The sequence below is a fragment of the Barbus barbus genome (assembly GCF_936440315.1).
Source record: "Barbus barbus genome assembly, chromosome: 40".
Taxonomy (NCBI): domain Eukaryota; kingdom Metazoa; phylum Chordata; class Actinopteri; order Cypriniformes; family Cyprinidae; genus Barbus; species Barbus barbus.
This window is the reverse complement of record NC_136718.1, coordinates 9,123,038-9,140,435: the sequence shown is the minus strand read 5'-3', so window position 1 is coordinate 9,140,435 and position 17,398 is coordinate 9,123,038. Positions and strand designations below refer to the sequence as shown.

General features: G+C 37.2%; 1 protein-coding gene across 1 annotated transcript in view; it reads right to left on the bottom strand.

Moving 5' to 3' along the window:
* LOC306859958 (plexin-B1-like) overlaps positions 1 to 17,398 on the bottom strand; it is a 98,081-nt gene that overhangs the window by 47,122 nt on the left and 33,561 nt on the right. Inside the window, exons 2-4 of the mRNA XM_079401390.1 lie at positions 7,121 to 7,200; positions 4,876 to 5,974; positions 1,214 to 1,396 (exon numbers count right to left, since the gene is read on the bottom strand). Of these exons, the coding sequence (XP_079257516.1) occupies positions 1,214 to 1,396; positions 4,876 to 5,974; positions 7,121 to 7,134 (1,296 nt within the window). The 5' untranslated portion in view covers positions 7,135 to 7,200. The remainder of the gene's footprint in view (positions 1 to 1,213; positions 1,397 to 4,875; positions 5,975 to 7,120; positions 7,201 to 17,398) is intronic.

Below are 17,398 nucleotides of genomic sequence, written 5' to 3'. Positions count from 1 at the left end.
CCACGGTCTACTGCAGGAGGAATCATGCATTCCAACATTATCGTATCATGCAAGACTGAATAGCTGGGTAGATGTAGGGTAGAGGAGGTGTATGTATATGTGATTCACCAGTTAGCTTTTTCAGTTCATTTCAACTAAAATGATCTTTCATCTATGTTAAAGGGCTGGTTCACCCAAAAATTAGACTTCTGTCATAATTGAATCTCACATGTTTAGTTATGCTGTTGCTCACCCGTATCTAGCAGAATGTGTAAGCTGCTGTTTTCCATGCAAAATCAGATGACAGGTGTGAGATTTTTAGAGTGTTATTTATAATATATTTTTCTACATTACAATAAACATTTTAATATCGCTAAATATTTATTCATTAGAAATAATCTTCACATATATATATATATATATATATATAAGTGTGTGTTTGTGTGTGTGTCAGTTAAGTGAAATTAATATATATCGTATTAACTGTTTTATTGTCATATTTCAAATCTCCCTGCCTACATATTTTTATATAAAATATACTATTTATATAACAATACACAATACATATGTTGATCTATAATTAAATTTAATAAAACTAAATATATTGAACCTTATGCATATTGTGATGATGCCTATTCAAAAAAGTTGTTGTCTAAATGCATCACTTGTCTTCCACTATGAAAATGTCACACATGCTTGTGAACAATGACACTGACTTGCCAAAATGTGTCAAAACAGCAGAGAACAGTGGATGGCTGTCAAAGGGAGGCTTGGGTCAGGCAATGTCGTTCAGATTTAACCAAGCACTACGGCTTAACCTTTGCCCACCGTGGTATGCAAATCCAGTCAGTGCAAGGCCTAGACGCAACATGGCCTGTGTTTAAATTTCAGCTCATGAGCCTTTTGAATTTACAAGCGGTGTTAAACTGAGTCTTTGGTGGTCTCTGAGCAATCACCATCCTTGCAAATACAGTGTTTCATATAGCGTGGTTTGTGGTGAAGGCTGCTCTGCGCTCTGACTGAGGAAACACAGAAAGCCTTAGGTATGCTGTTTCAGCACTATGTTGGGATATGACACATTCACCCTGCAGGCAAAATCTCTTTCCATCAGCTTAAGTAGACAGATAATATTACCATATTAAGTGGACTAATATTCCCCTAGTGGTTTACTATAAATCATAAATAAATTGTTTCAGAAATTACCGGTCAAACGGCTAATTTTCATGTCACACACCTTATGCAAATTGCCTTTGGAGTCACCCAAGAAAACAATAGTGTGCCCCTCCTTTACACTAACGGCAACAGCAGTGAGACGGGCGGATGAGCTGTCCAATACGGCTTTAGCTTCAACTGGCTCCTGGCTCGCCATTGGACTCGGGGTGTGGTCCGAGCCGCAGGGATAAGCGTTCAGGGTGTTCTGTGGGAGACAAAAACAAGTTTTCGTGACTTTGGTTTTGGCAAAACCATTGTGACCTAACCCAGTTTCATGTTGTGCAATAATAAACTCTGCAAATCTCAGTTTTTTTTGTACCATAAGAGTTTAGTTCTCAGTCTATAGCCTCAAGGCTGTCAAATCCTCTTAGTTGAGAAAGCCAGATTAGATGAAGATTATCTTGGTCTCACACTAGGATGGCAAGGCTGCTCCTTTCTTTGAGACTAACGCTATCAAATCTGCTCCAGCGGTCTTTGATAAAATCTAGCTTGCATGTCATGCCATGTTCCGTCATTATCAGAAGTGATCTGTTTGTGTAGCAGACTAAAGAACATATGGGGATCAGGAAAACGTGTTTCAGGATTTGCAAGAAAAACAATGAATGCTGTATTTGGGTGGCGGTGTTTGTCTGTGGATCAGTAACATCCTACTTAAAGGGATTGTTCACGCAAAACTGCTGTCATCACTTATTCAACCTCAAGCTGAAAAAAAAACTTTCTTTCCTCGGTGGAACATAGAAGGAGATGTTTTGAAGAATGTTCAAGCTGTTCTTTTCCATTCAATGAAAGCGGAGCTCTAAGCTCCAATACAGGCAAAAAAAGCACCATAAAGCATCATAAAAGTACTTTGCACTTTAACACGTGCCATATATTTAATGTCCAAAGTCATATTTACAGCAAGTAATTATTTAAGCAAAAGCAAAAATGAAGTTGCAACAATAACAAGAAAGCTATTGTGCTACTTTAAGAATCTGGTAAAAAAAACATCTCATTTTATTTCTGGAGCATGAGCATCCATCCCAATTCACTTTCATTTTATTTAAAAGAGCAGCATGGACATTATGCTGAATATCTCCTTTTGTGTTCTACAAAAGGAATAACATTACATGGGTTTATACACCATGTTGGTGAGTAAATGATGACAAAATTAGCATTTTTAGTTAAATTATCTCTTTAACGGGCAATTCTCTCCTTTCGATAAGTCTTCTAGACATCTAACCCTCCTCAGACTTGTATTTCTCCTTCCTACCCTCTTTTCCAGCAGACATCATTAGTAGTTTAAGCTTGGGGGTTTATTGATCGGAATAACCCTGTTTAGGACTGAGCAGGCCGGGTTCTGGATGCTGAATAGGCAAATATATGGAGGTCATGAGGAGGTTGTTTGCCTGTGAGCCCACATCCTTGAGTTCTTTGATTTGTCTTAAGATCTTGTTAGGACTAATGCTAGGTAGGCCTGTCTTATGCTCATCAAAGAGTCAAAACATAATTCACTCAGATCATGGCAGGCAGAATCGTATGAGCTAAAGCAATTTGCCTGAGAATTAATGATGAGCAATGCATCTAAATTAGGATAAATGTAAGTTTAAATACACCGTTGGAGAAAAATGATGCGGTCCAGTTCCCTAGAGTTACGTTGTGGGCATCCTTTCCCCATGTTCCTATGCTTTTCAAACAAAGTTAAACTACTATGATGATTATGTGGAAACGGTTGACCTCAAAACCTAATTATATGGATAATTTATAAGTATAGGGTTTCAATGTGAAGACAGTGTACAAGTGAACAGCATCTATCAAATATTCCTGTAAAATGAACACTTTAAGACTGTCATTATCAATTGTGACAAAACAAATACATTTCTAGCATCAATAAAAAAAATTGACCTCTTTTTTCTAACCCTCTTATTTATGCCCAGGCTCAGGCCACTTTTAACACTGGATTACAATTTTTGCCTAACACCATACAAAAGAGCCTTAGGTAGACAGTATCTATACTAACGATGTCTAAAAGCATAACATCACAGAATAATACTGCTATTTTTGTCTTTTTTATTAATTAATTATGTATGTAATTTCTACCACATCTCACATGACATATAGTGTCACATATGTTGGAAATCACATTTTGGAATAACATGAAATTCCTGTCTCCTTTGTCTTGCTAAAACTAATTTCATGACTAGGAATGGGTGGTATGATATTTCTTTAAATAAAGATAAATTAAAATATACATAACTGTACTGTGATATCCAATGATATAATGAAATAAAATTACTCATATTAATAAATATGATTTTGATCATATTGCCCACCTCTATTCCAAACTAACATTTAATGTATCCTAAAAATGTGAAATTATATTTACTTTTGTTTTCTTCATATATATCATGTCATATTTCATCTTAAGCATTTAAAGGACCCTGTTGTCTCCAAGTACATGATCTTTACATTTTTACAGTGTAAAAATCATTTTATATGAAAGTAGTGATGAAATGGAAGTAGTGACACATCTTTACACCTGTATTGTGATATAAATGCAAGTAAAACATATTTCTGGAAAACAGTGGGACTTGCGTTGGCTGTTGACTGGATGTTGAGATTAGGGAGTGTGAACTCAAAAGTGAATGCAGATGAAGGTGAGCCTGCAGAGTGTGTTTAAGCAAACTAAATGATTAACTGATAAACTAAGAGTCATGCATATATCACCAGGTTGTTTTGATTAAACATTACCAGGTCAAAATTAATGAAAAAAAAATGAATGAAACATATACATGTATGAATCTTTTACAATAAGATCTATAACTTGCATTTAAAAAATAGATAGCGTGAATTTTCATTTCATGCTGAAAAAAATTCCATTAACATGGAACAGCTTAAAGGATACATCTTAAAGTGATAGTTCACCCAAAAATGAAAATTCTGTCATTAATTGCTCACCCTCTTGTCTTTTGTTCATCTTCAGAACACAAATTAAGATATTGTTGATGAAATCTGAGAGCTTTCTGACCCTGCATAGACAGCAATGCAACTGACATGTTCAAGGCGCAGAAAGGTAGTAAGGACATTGTTAAAATAGTCCATTTGACATCAGTGGTTCAACCGTAATTTTATAAATCTACGAGAATTCTTTTTGTGTGCAAAGAAAACAAAAATAACGACTTTATTCAACAATTTCTTCTCTTCCATGTCAGTCTTCGACACGTGTTCATGAGAGTATCACAACGCATACGTGTGCATTCCTCTGATTGTAAACAAGGCGCATCACATCCGGGTTCTACGTAAGAACGCCGGCTCCTGCGTCAGCAGCATCATACGCATGTACCGTGTTACTCTCATGAATGTGCAACAGAGACTGACATGCAAGAGAAGAAATTTTTGTTTTGTTTTCTTTGCGCACAAAAAAGTATTCTTGTAGTTTCATAAAATTAAGGTTGAACCACTGATGTCACATGAGCTATTTTATCAATGTCCTTACCATGTTTCTGGGCCTTGAACGTGTCAGCTGCGTTGCTATCTATACAGGGTCAAAAAACTCATGTATTTCATCAAAAAAATCTTAATTTGTTTTCTGAAGATAAATGAAAGTCTAACAGGTTTGGAACGACATGAGGGTGAGTACTTCATGACAGAATGTTCATTTTTGGGTGAACTTTAAAAGAATTTAAAACGGTCCATCCATTTACTCACCGTCGGCAGGTTGGCACAGTTGGATTTAACATCATACTCAATGTATGCCATCCTGTAGCCATCTTTCACTCCGTATTGCGTGTAGCACAGATCTCGTGTAGCATCAATACCACGGTCCACTTCATCCAGAGAGTACACACACAAGGCAGATTCCTCACCGGGTCCATTAGCAGCACTAACCGCCGTAGAAAAGACTCCCATCAAAACCTGCGAATCTCCAGATTCCTCACCGCCCACCTGGGCCCCCTGGAGGAAATTGTAGTTCCTTCCTGTTGAGCCCGAGCGACACATTAGCGGTACCTCAACGTAAGAGTAATACGCTTGATCGTCCAAACACACCCGTGCCACGTACGTACGATATTCCCTTGATGCAGCTTTCAGGTCGCGCCTATAGAACAAAAAGTAGACGTGGTTGCGTCGCGCAAAGGTTGCGACAAAATTGTGATCGTACTCAGAGAGGCGCCCGGCTACAGCGAGCTTAGCGGTTTCCTCATAGGAAAACACCGGCTCTGTTGAAAGTTGGCGAGTGGAGACCGGCGGGTGACTACTGGTGTAGCCTCGTCCCACATAAAGAACAGGATCCTTGTCTTGCGGTCGCACCACGAGCCCAACTGTTGACACCGTAGGGTCGTTAGCCGCCACATATTGCGTATCAACAGGTCTCTCAGCAGAGAAGAGGACTTCGTTCACATTGGCTAGGCTGCGTTTCTGGCAGGTGCCCTGGTGTACGCTGCCACAGGTGATGAGCTGGAGGGAATATGGATCCACTAGCAGAAGCTTGTTGTGATTTTTAACGAGCCCAGCCTGAGGGCAGTTCTCCAGGGTAACCGGAGGAAGACAGTCCTTGCTGTCTCTCACGGGGCCGTTTCTCTCATCCACTTCAAGACGGAGGCCATCAAGGCCAGCAAGCTGGAACAGATGGTCCCGGGCCCCCACATAGACCGTTCCTATGCTGGGGTCAGGGTGCAATGCCAGGTGCTGGAAGATCGTGTCGTTGGAGGAGAAGCGAGGGTAACTGCTGTGGACCCCCAGAACACCCAGGATGAGGGACTGTAGCAGGGTCAAGATGAGGGCCATCCCACACTGCGCTGCAAAAACACTGATCGCATGTGACATGAGTCAGTATTAGCTCACAGAACAGAGCCAAACATAGCAGAGCTAATCAAAGACATGTTAGGAAGAATTCATTTTAAGGAATTAGTACTTTTAAAATTAATAATAATTTTCAGTATTTTTTATTTAGTTATATTAGACAGGGCCTGCCATGTACAAAGCAAAAGAATATGTCCTGTAGAAAGGAATATAGTAAATAAAATTACATAAGTACTTAATAAAAAAATGGAAATACTATGGCATTTTGATATATACCAAAGTACTAGAGGTCATTAGTGGATTTTACCAATAAGTAGGTTGGACCACACTTACCAATAACCAATTAATCAACCAATAGTTTTTGGATACTGAATGAAAACTAACATAGTAGAAAAATAGTGCTGCACTTTATTACAAAATAAAAATGGACTGAACCATGAAAACGAACTGTACTTTTTAGGTGAAATATATAAATGTTAAATATTGATATAGTAATTATACTTTGATAATTCACGTTAGTTCATTGTGCATTAACTAATGTTAACAGATACAACTGTACAATTTAAGTATTTACATACATATTTAAATAAATTAGAAAAGGGATTTAAAATAAAGGCCAGTGTTACCACGGTAAATTTACAAAAGTATGTTATTATCGTGGCGCATGTAAAATAAAATAAAAAATCTAAAAATAATGCATTACAATTTTGTACATGTACAAAAATCAATCAATCAAGAAATCAATTAATAAATAAACCGAAAACTAGATATTCATTTGGTACAATGCCCAAATAATACTAATAAGGTACTTATTAGAACCTTAAAAGAATACTACAGTATTACCACGTTATATGTACAGAAGCATGATAACACCATGCATTTACTAGTGGATACTTATATACAGTAGTCAACATTTGAAGTGGATCAAAAAAAGTTAAATCAAAAGATATCCTAAGACAAGTACGCATTTTGTTTTTTGGTTTTAAAACAACTTTGATGAAAGGTTTCGGTCCACTTCAAATGTTGACTACTGTATAATAAAGTGGTCTACTACATAAATGAATTATCACTTTTACACAGGGTAACAATCTTTAGACAAGGCCTGTAAAAACATCAATATTTAAGACATACGATGGGAAAATAGCACACATACCATTTGTCAGACATATAATGTTCGGGAGGCTGCTGTCCTCTTGGTTATCCAGTGGCATAGCACATGCCTGTGGAGACGGTCTGTGAGGGTAGAAAAACATGCCGATTAGCTCTTACACAGACGGGCATTGAGCAATCTGAAGAGAGGAGGCCTAATGCCATTGTGGCTCATGGGAGACACAGCTGTTGAGCTGAGCAATCCTTCCCTGACAGGAAATTGGATGATATAGGCCCCCTAAGTCACCATCGAAGCCCTAATGCATTGCTCTGCAGTAACAGATTGGCAGAGATCCTGTACTCTGAGGAGGCAAACTGTCTATGATGTTTTATATGAATTAGATGTGATTAATAAGAAGCCATTATAGGGTAGTAGTCTCCGCTTTCTTGAGGCAATTCAAGCTGACCTAAACAATCAATAAGTTAAAAAGTGAAATAATGTGATTTGATTACTTGTGTTATGGCTCAGCATCACCCCTGATTCTCCATTTCCCTAAGTGGAGCAACTTTCGTTCACTTCCCACATTCACTCGTCCACTACTGAACTCTTTCTCCAAGTCAGCATGGAATAATTGGGACACTTAAAACATAACATAAACCGCTGCGGAGCAAAAAGAACATAAAGGCAGTTTTGCCAGAAAACATCTTGATGATTCCCAAGACTTTTGGGAAAATACTCTGTGGACTGACGAGACAAAAGTTGAGCTTTTTGGAAGGTGTGTGTGTCCCATTACATCTGATGTAAAAGTAACACAGCATTTCAGAAAAAGAACTTCATACCAGCAGTAAAATATGGTGGTGGTAGTGTGATGGTCTGGGGCTGTTTTGCTGCTTCAGGACCTGGAAGACTGTGATAAATGGAACCATGAATTCAGCTGTCTACCAAAAAATCCTGAAGGACAATGTCCGGCCATCTGTTCGTGACCTCAAGCTGAAGCGAACTTGGGTTCTGCAGCAGGACAATGATCCAAAACACACCAGCAAATCCACCTCTGAATGGCTGAAGAAAAACAAAATGAAGACTTTGGAGTGGCCTTGTCAAAGTCCTGACCTGAATCCTATTGAGATGTTGTGGCATGACCTTAAAAAGGCAGTTCATGCTCGAAAACCCTGCAATGTGGCTGAATTACAACAATTCTGCCAAGATGAGTGAGAACGAAGGTCTTACGGGTTTGGACTGACATGAAGGTGAGTGATTAATGACAGAAATTTTGGGTGAACTAACCCTTTAAGTCTGATTCCTGATCAGTATGATCACAGATTATTTAAGTGGCTATTCTGTATGTTTTTATTAACTGAAATGGCTCATATGATTTCCTTAGCAAATCTAATTCCTGAGCAAAAGACTATTATGAGCAGTTCTTTTTATTGATTGGACCATTGCTTTCATTGATTCACTAAAATGAACTGGCTCATAAGAGTTATTCTCTTGGCAAGTCTGATTCCTGAACAAAAGACTATAGTTTATGAGCAGGCTCTTTTTAGTGATAGCACTGTATGTTGCTTAATTACTGAAAAGGAATGGCTTATAAGAGTCATTTGTTTGGCATGTCCTATTCTCAATCAAAAGAAAGGACTCTTAAAAGCCTGTTATTGACCGTGCTGTATGCTTATGATTTACTAAAAACAACCAGCTCATGAAATTCATTTGCTTTGTGGGTCTGATTCCTGATCACTTTTATGAGCCAGTTATTTAAGCTTATGCAGTATGTTTATGTTCCACTAAAAAGAACCGGATCATAAGAGACACTAGTACAGGAATCAGACTCTATTGGTCACGCTGTATGTTTTGATTCACTAAAAAATAAGGGCACACACGAGAAGTGAAAACTATTCAGTTGGTTATGTGATCTCAGCATGGTGGCCACCCAGAGAGAAGACCACCCTTATGTAGAATGTTTCTAGCTCACTGATACGACCTGAGTCAGCTCATATGAATGTGCCAAATGTGAAACATATAGTACAGCATTTAAAACATAATTTGTTTTAAGTCAAAGTTTCATTAAGTGTCAAATTTGCAAGAAAAGGTTTCAAGCACCAAAATAGTCTGCAACAACTAAACAACTAAAGTTGGCAACTAATGACAGGCTTGTTAGCAACAGCATGCTAAAGCTAACCGACTGTGTGCTTTTGCCAAGAACTATATAAAGTAGGGCCCTATGAAATTCATTAAATATTTTCCCAAACTCCATTTAATTTTTCTGCATTGCATTTTTTCCCCCCTGTTTTTGTTTTAATGGTTAAATTAAAAATGTTAATCAAAAAGCATGTCTAATTAATTGAAATGAAACTTACACAACTTAACAACAATTTATTAAAAGTTTAACAAGAATAAAATTAAGGTCCTATGAAATATTTTTTTCCCTCAAATTAAGTTTTATTCTTTACCAGATTCTGTGTTTTCCATAAATTTTCTGGATTCCATTTGAATGGTTTTATAAAATTTTAATAAATCAAAAGCATCTCTAATTAATTGATTTTATATAAAAAATATTATTATTATATTTCTTTCAGAAATGCTGTGTTATGTATTTACATTTTTTTTAGTAAATTAATTCTGGTAAATAATTTTTCTGGTAAATATTCTGCAAACATTAATGTTTTAATAATCATTTTAGTAGTAGTAGTAGTAGTACTACTATCATTACATTAAGTAATATATTTCTGTCACTGTTTCTTCAAGTTAAACCAAACTTTTATTTTGAAGGGTCGATGTGAAGACCTTTCAGTTTCTTTTTGTATATGATATGATGGTAGATTTGCTGAAAATAAATAGTAAAATGCTCCTGAAGTGACTCTCAGGAAAGTTCTAGACTATGTTAATGTGTTCATGCACTCATATATTGAGGCGGCAGCATTATACAGTAAATTACATTTTTACGACTGGATTCCACGTTTCCGTCCGCTTTTTCCACATCACAGAAATCACAGGGCCCTAATAAAGACTTATCGATGTCCAATTAATTCACAAAATTGCACCCAAGTTAACAGAGAATGACTTAACCCCAATAGAACTGCTATTAAGCAAACCAAACAAACGTGCCCCAAGCTGAACTATTACCAGATTTTGGAGGTGTGTTCCAAGAGGTCCCGTTGAGCGTTTAGAAAACCCCCCTCAACATTAGGTTGTACCCTGAAAAGCAGCACAGACAAAAGGTCTCAAAAAGAGCTCAACCTCCACAGTTAGCGAACAGCAACCTGAATAATAGAGGCTCGTTAGGCCGACTGCTTTTAAATCTTCACTAGAATAGACATGCAGGTGGTGTTGATTTAACACCAATGACAGTTAAGGCCAATACAATGAAGAGTCTCCTCTTCACAGACCAGTCATAGAGAAAGAGGGGGAAGGAGAAAGCGAAAGAGTGAGAGAGCAAGGATTCCACACAAGTATGACAAGCACTTCACCCTGTATTAAAGGATAAAACTCTGAGCCGGCCCCTCCGAATCGTCCCCGGGATGAAGGGAGTGTATTGTTTGGAAGCATTCCCAGGGGCACAGATAGATGCCGGGACCGGAGGGGTAACGTCAGGCCCGTGTGGCACGGCTCACACAGCAGCGCAGAGAGGAGACTGACCCCTCTGTCTCTCTGGGAGGGGTTGGCAGTGACCCCACATTTTTATGGCCTCTAACAGAATGTTACGCTGTCACGCCTCATTGGGCATGACAATGAACATGAAAAGTTGCCACTCTGGATGATTAAGAAAGCTATTTATCCATCTCTGGGGACAATGTGGCCATTCAGCAGGACTGAAACATAATTCACAGCGTATAAGACATCTTTTCAGATATCAAACCGATGTCGTTAGCCTCTCTGCGAAAGGAGATTTGTCTGTAAAATATGGTGAATGGGTGTTGCAAACAATCCTTGGTTGTATTTCCTATTTTTCCACGAAGGCGTGAGAATTGAAAGAGAAATGAGGGAGAGTGAGAGGGTGAAACAGTGGCATGTTCATGTTATTAATAGAGCTCTTGAATGTAGAGGGGCATCACGGCATACCCCGCATTCCAGACGCTATTGTTGACCTTTCCAGAGTCTTGAGTAGCTGGACTTTATCACTAATGACGGTCCAAATTTGCAGCTTTCACAAGCTAAGAACTGCCCAACTAGACAGGAAAAAAAAACATCTGATCTAAAATGACCAACCACATTGTATTTTGTTTTAGGTGGTGTTGAGAAGGCGGGGTTATCTGAATTGATTCACAGATCAGCGTGGAAAAACAATCAAATTCAATTAAAGTCACAGATGTGTCCATCTATGGCTGGCTGTACGGAAAACTCTACTGAACTTTACTTGTACATAAAAAAATGATCCTAATTAGTGGCGGCAAACAGTTGGAAAAATAATGATTTTTAACTAGAAAAATAAATACTATTATAATATTTCCTTATAATATAAAAACAGAACAGTTTTTTACAGAACAACTGTAAAATTACAATAGCAATATTTATGGCTGTTTCTGAGACACTGAAAACACCAGAACATGTGCTGCTCATGTGTAAATGAACACAGTGCACACTTCACTCTGAAACACTTTCCCACATATATGTATTAATTAAAATGCATCCTTTATGATTTGATAATTGCACAAACCCATAACACAATTTTTGGTTTATTATAATTTATTAAATTATTTGTATTATTTATATATATTTTATTGCCACAGAAATTACACATTTTTACAACACCTTCCACTATCTAACAAGTAGCAAATCATGATTTGACAATTAAATCCTATTAGATATTAAAAATATATAAATAAAAGGATGAGTTCTTGCAGTCCATTCAAACTTCATAAGGTAGTAGGCATACTTGAGTTTAAAGTCGTGGGTGTTTTTGTAAAAACATCAGGATTTCCCAGCAACCTGTCTGTTAGGATCAGCCATAAAAACAAATAAATAATCCCTCAATCCCAGAGTTCTGACAGAGTGTCCCACTTCCTTCAAGCAGACAAACTTCCCATGACAGCTGGACCCTCGGCACTATAAATATCCCCATCCTAAAACCACTTATGTCACAGTTGCAGATCGGGTGGAGATGCTAGCAAACGAGCACAGCCAAGCCTGCTGTTTCTCAGCACACTCACTGTGTCTGTCTGCGCCGTCGCTGTCATGCTGTGGTTTCTCTAAGTCTCTTTCACAAGCTTGCATGTGCCCACAATTATACTTGGCACACAAACCAATGTGAGCGAGCAGTATTTGTGCCAGTGCACTGACAGAAACCAGCACAGAAACTCTATGATACCCTACAAATGCCACATCACATTGCAGAAAGCAACTGCTGCATAAGAACAAAACCACATGTGAGATAAACGTTAACATATACTTCATATGAATTGTATAGCAAGCTAAATGCATAGCATGCTAAATTAAGAGTAATGTGTCTCAGATCATATTATGGATTTTCATAGTATGCAACCATGCATGCTTTTATGGCTTATATTGCCCACAACCCCTTGCTCAAGATAAAATTTATAATGCAATGGTGTGCCCCAATGCTAGATTACTTAGGCCAAAAATTATCTCGACATGAGTATGCAAATGAAGACATGAATGTCTAGCCAAAATATTGCAAGTGTGTGTGGCAGGTGTGAGAGTTCAGCCGTCATTAAACCAGCTATTATTCAGCTAGCTACTTTTTGTAGCTCTTCTGTAAGTCAAGTTTTAAAAATATCGAAACACTTTGGTCATTTTTGAGCGAGATGCTAACGGTCTAATCAGATTCAATGATCTATGCTAAGCTATGCTAAAATTGCTACCGCCAGACCTGGAGATCAGCTGAATGGATTCTAAAATGGTAAAACTCAACTGTTTAACTCTTGGGGAGTTGGAAAATGAGCCTATTTAAAAAAAAAAAGTGTTTAAAGTGTTCCTTTAAACTAGTTTTGTTTCAGTTCCCAATGCAACATTTCTAATTTTAAAGCAATTTTATTTTACTATTATTTATATACGAGTATAGTTTTATTAATATTTTAAATCATCTTATATTTTCAGTTTTTAGTTTAATTTTCAGTAATTTCATGTACTTTCGTCAATTGAAGCAGTTTTTGATCTTTTTAAAAAAATAATACTATTGAGGTTTATTTTTATTTCAGTTTTAGCTTTCCAGTAAGTAATTTTAGTTAGTAATTCCTTTAGTTCAGGTTCTTCATCTAATATTTTTTTTTTACATTTATGTTTTTAATTTAGCATTTTTTAAATTTGAATAAAATGAAAACTAAAAGACTTTCAAATCACATGAGCCATTATTTTATTCACAATAGAACATAGAGAACATAAATGTTTAAACAGAGAAATTGTACACTTTTATCCACTAAATGAGCTCGTTTCAAATTTGATGCCTGCTACAGGTCTCAAAAAAGTTGGCACGAGGGCAACAAAGGGCTGAAAAAAGCAAGAAATTTTGAAAAGATTCTGGGAGAACATTTAGCAACTAATTAAGTTAATTGACATCAGGTCTGTAATGTGCTATAAAAGGGATGTCTTAGAGCAGGGGTGTCAAACTCAGTTGCTGGAGGGCTGCAGCCTTGCATAGTTTTGTTCCAACCCTGCTCCAACACACAAACCATGTAGTTTTCAAATAAGCCTGAAGGACCTCATTAGCTGGATCAGGTGTGTTTAATTAGGGTTGGAGTTAAAGTCTGCAGAGCTCTGGCCCTCCAGGAACGGCGTTTAACACCCCTGTCTTAGAGAGGCAGAGTCTCTCAGAAGTAAAGATGGGCAGAGGCCCTCCAATCTGTGAAAGAGTGCATATTGTGGAATATTTTAAAAATATTCAACGTCAAATTGCCAAGGCTTTGCAAATCTCATCATCTACAGTGCATAACATCATCAAAAGTTTCAGAGAAACTGGAGAAATCTCTGTGTGTAAGGGACAAGGCCGAAGACCTTTGTTGCATGTCTGTGGTCTTCGGGCCCTCAGACGACACTGCATCACTCATCGGCGTGATTCTGTCATTGACAGTACTAAATGGGCCCAGGAATACTTCCAGAAACCACTGTCGGTAAACACAATCCGCCGTGCCATCTGCAGATGCCAACTAAAGCTATATCATGCAAAAAGGAAGCCAGGTCCAGGTCCAGAAGCACCGTCATATCCTGTGGGCCAAGGCTCATTTAAAATGGACTGTTTCAAAGTGGAAAAGTGTTCTATGGTAAGACGAGTCCAAATTTGACATTCTTGTTGGAAATCACAGATGCCGTGTCCTCCGGGCTAAAGAGGAGGGAGACCTTCCAGCGTGTTATCAGCGTTCAGTTCAAAAGCCAGCATCTCTGATGGTATGGGGGTGCATAAGTGCATATGGTATGGGTAGCTTGCATGTTTTGGAAGGCACTATGAATGCTGAAAGGTATTATAAAGGTTTTAGAGCAACATACGTTCCCCTCCAGACGATGTGTATTTCAGCAGGACAATGAAAACCACATACAGCAGCTATTACAACAGCATGGCTTCATAGTAGAAGAGTCCAGGTGCTGAATTGGCCTGCCTGCAGTTCAGATCTTTCACCTATAGAGAACATTTGGTGCATCATTAAACAAAAAATACGTCAAAGACAACCATGAACTCTTCAGCAGCTGGAAACCTATATCAGGTAAGAATGGCACCAAATTCCAACACCAAAACACTAGAAACTCATAACCTTGATGCCCAGACGTCTTCAAACTGTTTTGAAAAGAAGAGGCGATGCTACACCATGGTAAACATGCCCCCGTCCCAACTATTTTGAGACCTGTAGCAGGCATCAAATTTGAAATAAGCTCATTTAGTGCATAAAACTGTAAACTTTTTCAGTTTAAACATTTATGTTATCTATGTTCTATTGTGAATAAATTATTGGCTCATGTGATTTGAAATTCTTTTAGTTTTCATTTTATTCAAATTTAAAAAACGTCCCAACATTTCGGGAATTCGGGTTGTAGTTTTAGTTGCCCATCCTGACATTGGCAGTGCAGTACATACGTTTTGTGCCAGCAGATGCAAATTGGGAGTCTTTTTGATCATGTCCTTCTCAAGTGATCAATAATGCAGAAGCACAACTGCTGATCTGAATCCTGGTTTATGTGGCAAAGGACTGACTTCTGGGCAGCAGCACAATAGTAATTGGCAGCACCTGCCAAATAGACCACCAAAAAACAACTGAATGCTGATCAAGAAAGGAAGGAAGCGGAATCAATGATGGAGAATGAGGAAAAAGAAGACATCTGCCAAGATTAATTACTTGAAATTATATGCAATTACAATTAAACCGACTGCATTTCAGGATTTGGCAAGACATCGCAGACCGGCGTATCAGATGTCAGTCAGAGTTCAGAACTGACAAATCACATTTAACAAGGCACATGTTAAACATCACTTCAGCATAATGCAAGTCACTTTGTTTGAGGAGCATTTAAAGGCCCCCAGCAGCTTCCGAATATGGATGTGTGTCATGAATGTTTCATGGGTTTTGCCATCATAACGTTTTTCAGAGGGGTGATGTCCGTCCCCCTCTGAGAAACTAGCCTTTGTCCTGCCTGACTGACCAGATAAGAAATCCCACAGCTTCAGCTGAGCGGTAAAAAACAAAATCGGGGTGGAGGACGAGCTGCACACCTGCAGGTGAGGGGGAACAGCCACTTTTGGAGCCCTATCCTACATTCAGTTGAAAAGAGGACTCACGTGGCTGTAGGACACGTGTTTATCGGGGGAAGTCCTGAGGCAGGCTTGAGGTTTGGGGCCTTTTCAATTATTCAACACACTCTGAGCCCTTATAGCAAACTGCAGATGATTTTTGTGTGCTGCTTCGATGAATCGTGCAGTGATGGAACAAGGAAAGAATGTCTGAGTGACCCAGATGTGACAGTGACTCAATTGGGCGTCGTAGGAAGGTGTCAAGCTGAGGTCAAGGAAGGGTCATGAGAATCAAGTCACTGTTTTCTAACATGCCTTCAAGGACATTTGAATATTAAGTGGTAGTTCATCCAAAAATGGAATTTACCCATCATTTACTAATTATTATGTCATATAAATTAATTTTTTTCTTAAGTATGGTAAGAACAGTAGCTCTTTTCCAATAGCATACCATAATAGCCAATAGCTTTGTGTAAAGAACATGCAGTAATTATTATGTGATTATATAATGATACATATCAAATAAGATATTGTTTATTTATTATTTAATATTATTTATTTATAATAAAAAATTACAAAAAATATAATAAAAAAAACTTTACTACTCACTGATAATCTTAAAATTAAATATTTATATAATAAATAGTTAAATAATATTTATTAAATTAATTAATAAGTGTTATCAATAATAAACAATCTTTTAATAATTAAACCAAATAACTATTTATATAATGTACATAATTAAAAATATTTACGCATAAAATAAACAGTTAATAATTAATAAATAATATGTAATATATTGTATTAATTTATTATAATAGTATAATCATTTAAATTAAATTGCAATTTAAATAAAATATTTTATGCAATAATTACATACTACATTAATATTCTCTGATAACCTCACAAATAACCATTTGATGCATATTATATTTATATAAATTATTTAATAATTATACAATTATTTATTTATATAATTATAATCAACTATTATATACATAAATGCGTAATATTAAAGATAAACATTTTATACTAAATTTTAAGAATTGCATTTACACAAAATATTTTACACATAATTATATATTTTACATATAATTATCCATATATATATATAGACAGAGAGAGAGAGAGAGAGAGAGAGATTTAAGTTATTTTTTTATTTATATAGTATTGTTAGTTAGATAAATATTTCTTGTAAGATATTGAATTTTTCTTAACATTTAAATTAACATTTCTTTTTATTCTGTTTATTAGTGACAACAGTGACAATGAGCAGTCACTGTATACGAAAGATTCTCTAAAATTCCCACTGGGGAAAAAATGGCATATGGGTTTGAAATATTTACAATGAATATGGCTATGTTTGAGCTCGGTTTCATTTTGACTCGTCTCCTATGTCTAGACAAGGCAGCGCTGTACTGTATGAGTCAGGGGCATGTGCTGTGTCAGTGATTGTGCGCGTCAGCCTGTAGTAACTGTATTGAGCAGCAGTATGAGGAAAGAGCCACCCTGTCCTCACATTCACACTTCCCTGAATTATGTCGGCTGCTCGTACGAAATCACATTCCTGCAGGACAGCATCATAAATGGCTCACTGATTATGGCAGCTGAACAGGAGGTCTCAGCGCAATATTGGCCATCCATATATATTTAAAGCCATTACCATCAACATG